Source organism: Gadus chalcogrammus, chromosome 8 (genome assembly GCF_026213295.1).
Source record: "Gadus chalcogrammus isolate NIFS_2021 chromosome 8, NIFS_Gcha_1.0, whole genome shotgun sequence".
NCBI lineage: Eukaryota > Metazoa > Chordata > Actinopteri > Gadiformes > Gadidae > Gadus > Gadus chalcogrammus.
This window is the reverse complement of record NC_079419.1, coordinates 2,091,554-2,097,070: the sequence shown is the minus strand read 5'-3', so window position 1 is coordinate 2,097,070 and position 5,517 is coordinate 2,091,554. Positions and strand designations below refer to the sequence as shown.

Sequence of the window (5,517 nt, the reverse complement as noted above, 5' to 3'; positions counted from 1 at the left end):
GTGTGTGTGTGTGTGTGTGTGTGTGTGTGTGTGTGTGTGTGTGTGTGTGTGTGTGTGTGCGTGCAGAGCCTCCCCAGTTTCGGCTCATATCTACAGGAGAAGCAGGACGCCATCGCGGCGTACAAGAGACAGACTAGAGACAGCGGCGTTGGCGTTGTCACGGAAACCACCGAACCCAAAGTCAACTTATCCAAGAAGCCGGTTCCTGCTGTCAAGGTTTGCACACACACACACACACACACACACACACACACACACACACACACACACACACACACACTAGGAGTGGTTTTGAGAAAGGATCCTTTCTCACCAAAGTTTTGTTTGACAAAAATATATCAGATTTTCGTTTAACCTGTATGAATATAACTCAACCTGTATCAAAACAGGGTTATCAAATAATATATGAAAAACCATTTATTTGATCTGGCTCCAGAAGTTGAACGGACTTTCAAGGCTCCAAGCAAACTCTGCTGGCTAACATGGAACAACAATGTCTTAACTGAAACAGAAAAATAATAATCAAGCCATTGGGAACCTGCAGTTAAATGTGACAACAAGCCCAGTGCCAATCTCTTACTATTTACATTTACATTTTTTCATTTAGGGTATTTTTATCAGACGCTTTTATCCAAAGCGACTTACGATAAGAACATTTGTCATAAGAAGGTGAAAAAATATATTTGACTATATTCCCTGTGGAAGAAAAGGGATGGACAGGATGGGGGCGATGACAAGCTCAACTGCGGGAGTTTTTTTTTTTATTTCATATAATAATTTTCACATCCTAATGTCCTACTTTTTTACAGTTCAAATTCATATGCAAATTTAGAGTGTGCGTATGTTTTTTACACACACGTAAACCCACACACACACACACACACACACACACACACACACACACACACACACACACACACACACACACACACACACACACACACACACACACACAGACACATTGTAATAAGGGTCTGTGATATGCTTATATAAATGTGTGTGTGTGCGCGTGCGTGTGCGTGTCTGTGTGTGTGTGTGTGTGTAGGACGTGATAGCCAGAGCACTGCGCCACATCGGAGCGTACCAAGAACTGGACAACAAGGAACAGGTACCAGAAGTTGTGCCTTCCCTTAACCTGTCTGTTTTCCTACACAACAGCAGTTTGGGTCCGTTGTCAAGGAAACCTTTCTCCTCAGTCCTGGTGAATTGTATCTCTGCACACTCAGATTCCCTCCTTTAATAAATCTGATCTGGACCTTCTGTGTGTAAATGTTTTAAGGGCATCTCATTGTATATTGTAACTAATTCAATATGAAAATAATGTAGCATATACTGTATATTATAGCATTTTAAGCTTAATTGTGAGAATACTATCATGTGTATTTATTAGGGCTGGGCAAGTTAAGCGGTAATTACGCGTTAACGCAATTTTATTTTAACACGTTTTTGGTTATTAGGTACATTTGGTATGAAGGACAATGTGTCATTCCAGTTGATAATCTCATTGATTTAAAATGTAATTGTGAATTGTAAGTGCGATTAATCGCAAGTTAACTCACCAATGCTATGTGATTAATCGCGATTAAAACTTGTAATCTTTGCCCAGCCCTAGTATTTACATAAAAATCCCAAGCCGTCCAACTGGTTGTATAACACGTCCTCGCTGTGGTTCCAGGTGCTGGCCTTGATCGACGAGGACATGTGTATCAACTGTGGCAAGTGCTACATGACCTGCAACGACTCAGGATACCAGGTAGGGGGCGCCTCGTCACTCAGTAACCAGCCATGTCTTTCTCAATGTATTTGTGTTTCCCTCTCCCTATACCATTAAAGTGTCACCACTAGTGCACACCGTGAAACCTGGGGTCCGTTTAAAGTTCCAAAACTCTCTGCATCATGGTGGAAAATATGCCAGTTGTATGGAGAGCAAGGTTTGGTAGCGTGATCGGCATAATGTGAAACTTGAAAAAGGCCTCAGGCCGAAACGTTGTTCATTAAAATATTATTCGCCATCTGAACAAGAGTGTGCGGTTCCACACTGGACCGGGAATCAACTGAACAACAAGTTGTAGCATGGTTGTACTTAGTGGTACTTTGCTCTCTCTATCTGTAATCAGGGGTGTGCTCCTTCTATGTGGATCTTTGCTGGAGCAGACACATAAATACAGTTATGACTGACACCCGTGTCCATCCTACGATGACCCTTTGGAGAAAAAGGGTCTATAGTTTACAGGGAATTACCGTGAATGGATTTTAACCTTCAAATGAGTATGGTGAAGATAATTTTTCAACTCAACTTAACCCAGCTATCTCTCGCTCTCGTTCTCGCTCACGCTATCTCTCTCTCTCTCTCTCTCTCTCTCTCTCTCTCTCTCTCTCTCTCTCTCTCTCTCTCTCTCTCTCTCTCTCTCTCTCTCTCTCTCTCTCTCTCTCCCCCTCCCTCCCTCCCTCCCTCCCTCCCTCCCTCCAGGCCATAACGTTTGATCCAGAGACCCATCTTCCCTTCGTCACTGACAGCTGCACTGGTTGCACGCTGTGTCTCAGTGTCTGTCCCATCATCGACTGCATCACCATGGTTACCAGGACAACGAAATACGAGCCCAAGCGCGGTGTTCCCATCAGCCCCATGTGCTAGGCCAATCAGAAGAGCTTGATTTCCGTAATCTGTATTACCTCATAATTAAAATATATATATGAAATTTGCTATACACATAAAAAAATGCTTTTATTAGAACAAGCAAGCCAGTTAAGAAGGTCACCTGTTAGTTGGCATTTGGTGACTGGAAAGGCAACCAAAAATAAAAAATATTATTATTAGTTAAATTTGTATCCAATTTGTTGTACTTTCTGATAACCTGTTGTTTCAGCATTTATTCACCATGAGGTATTTGTCGAAATGGATGATATGCAAGAGACGTTGGACAGAGATGAACAAGATAAATCATAAATTGCATTCCTATGCATCATGTTGCTCCCCTTAAAATGTAGGATGATTGTGATTGGCCTGATTTTAGAAAAATGTAAAATAAAACATGGTCAGAGCTACAGAAGGGTTCCTCTGACGAGTGTGGTAACATTTAAATATATTCAAACTTAGCCATATTTACCTGTTAAGTTTAGATGTTTGGCTGTCTCTCACTTTCCTCCGGTATCTTTGATTGGGGTTTTACCGTTGGCATTTCGTGCCTGAACAAATGAAAATGTAAATGTGTTCAAATGAGCAGCTTCGTTCAACAGGGTTTGATTTTAATAAATTGATTCATGATGCAGGAAGCTCTCCTTTGTTATTAAGTGTGTATTTGTGTTCCCCATGAGCATTGTTCCCCTAGAGGATTTCCTTTCCAGCCCGGTCCCCCTTTCCCTAAAATGTAGACATACACACAAATATAAGCATACTTATATTCATGAAATACATACAGATATAAGTAAATTGAGTATAGGTCAGAAGTCCTAGTAGGGAGATCGGGAGATGTATGCAGATTAAATCTGATGGGACGGACACATACACACCAGTTAAAATGGATAGCTGGAAATAATTTAGGTTTGAGCAATCATCAATACAAAGTGTCTGTATTGATGACTCTGACAGAAAGACGTTCATGGCGAGTGATTTAAGCCCCACCCCATCAGTGAAGAAGACCACTGGCTCCAGTTGAACCACTCGATGAAGAGGAAGTGCTCATTTAATATATGCGGGTGATGAAAGTTAAGGATGCCAACGAATTTGAGGAACTTTGATTCAGGTCGATCCCAGAGACCGAAGATCTCATCCAGAGAGCATCAATACCCCTGGGGCCTATCGGTTGATACGCTCAGGGCTCAGGGCTGTTGCCACGCTGTGTCCCATTAGTCCCTCCTAATTAATCTGCTCTCCCATCTTCACCCAAAAGACAATAAAGAAACTTTTTATCTCCTGAGGGGACATGAGTCACAGCTAGAAGAACAGGCAGAAATCATGAAGGCTAAATATAGAAAATACACAGGATGCAAGCAAGCATTGTGTAACATAGAAAATATGTATATGTTGTGGGGCAGAAACCTATGCAGCAGTAGAATACCTCGTATGGTCGTGCACATTAAGAGAATGCAAAACTAACGTTTTTGCATTCTAAAGTGAAAGTAAAAGTAAACCCTGCGGTATGCAAAAAGTGGTTTGACATGAGTCACTATCGTCGTGTTCAGCCGAGCAGCAGTCTGCAGCACCACTCACTCTGTCAACCCTTGGGGGCCACTAAATGTCACCGAATGCTGTCCTGTGATAGGCTACCACCATGGCACCCACTCTGAAAAGTCTAGTGGAGGAGAGTATTTACAGTGACGGTTTTGTAGGGATCTTCACGAGTAGCAGGTCATAAGAGCAAATATATGACAATAGATGAGATGGATTTAGCTGATGCTTTTAAATAATAGAAACGAACAATGAGTGCATTCAACAATGAAGATGAATCCCAGCAATTGCAAGAATCATTCAAGCACATTACAAATTCATCAAATAAGTAAATTTTGATGCAGTAAATTTCATGAATTGCAGTAGTCTAGACTCGAGATGACAAGAGCCTGGACCGAAAGCTACGTGGCCTTCTGGATGAGGGATCGACGTATTCCCCTGAAGGGGTGCATGTATCTGCCGTAGCAGGTAGTGACAGGTAGATGTTGGCAGTCAAGGACAGCAGGTCATCCAGGGCCACACCCGTGTTCCTCACCGTCTGAACCACAGACACCACAGAGTTCGCTATCGATGGAGACGTCGTGGATGGGAGATGCCTTTCCTGGAAGGAAGATCAGCTTAGGCTCGTCCAGGTTGAGCCATCTGTGTTTCATATTTTTAGTGAGTCAACCGATCAACAAAAGGTTTATTTATGTATTTTTGTGGCATATTCAAATAATTATATAGGACACATGCATATCGGTGGTCTGAGCAATGAGCACATGCAGCTTTTATTATCACATCCATCCATCCATCAATCCATGGTTGTTCCTTTCATGACTCATGACCGCTTCGTCCACAGGAGTGGAAACGACTGCAATGCTGTAAGTGATCCACGAGATGTCACTGTGCCTTCACTTTCCAAAGTTTCAGAGCTTCGAATCCCAAGCTTCCCTGTTCACGTGATGTGTTTCGGTATGTCCCCGTGACGACACCGCCAGTGACGACATCGCCAGGGACACTTTAGCGAATAGGAACGTTTCAATAAAAAAAAGAAATTTCTCAAATATAAATATTAACCAAATATTGTCCATCCTATAATATAATCATTTAGTATTCACATTTTTATTGAGAATGTCATGTTATGTTTCCATGGGCAACAACACCGTGTTCCTAAACCTGGCGCACAACTGGAACTTTCTGAATTGTGCAAGCGCGTGGACTGGACACGCACGGAAAATTCCACCTTGGCCATTACAGACTGCGTTTCACAAAGATTATAATAATTAATAATGATTATCAAAGCTTCAAGTCGTATAAGAAACTTCCGAAAGGCCGACATACATGGGCTAAGTAAGTAAGAAGTGTAC

At 42.1% G+C, this 5,517-nt stretch overlaps 1 protein-coding gene across 1 annotated transcript in view; it reads left to right on the top strand.

Annotated features, from left to right (window-relative positions):
* Positions 1-3,247, top strand: part of LOC130387829 (dihydropyrimidine dehydrogenase [NADP(+)]-like) — a 19,290-nt gene extending 16,043 nt beyond the window's left edge. Inside the window, exons 22-25 of the mRNA XM_056597117.1 lie at positions 67-216; positions 1,046-1,108; positions 1,676-1,753; positions 2,471-3,247. Coding sequence (XP_056453092.1) covers positions 67-216; positions 1,046-1,108; positions 1,676-1,753; positions 2,471-2,635 — 456 coding nt within the window. The 3' untranslated portion in view covers positions 2,636-3,247. The remainder of the gene's footprint in view (positions 1-66; positions 217-1,045; positions 1,109-1,675; positions 1,754-2,470) is intronic.
* The last annotated feature ends 2,270 nt before the right edge of the window (positions 3,248-5,517 follow it).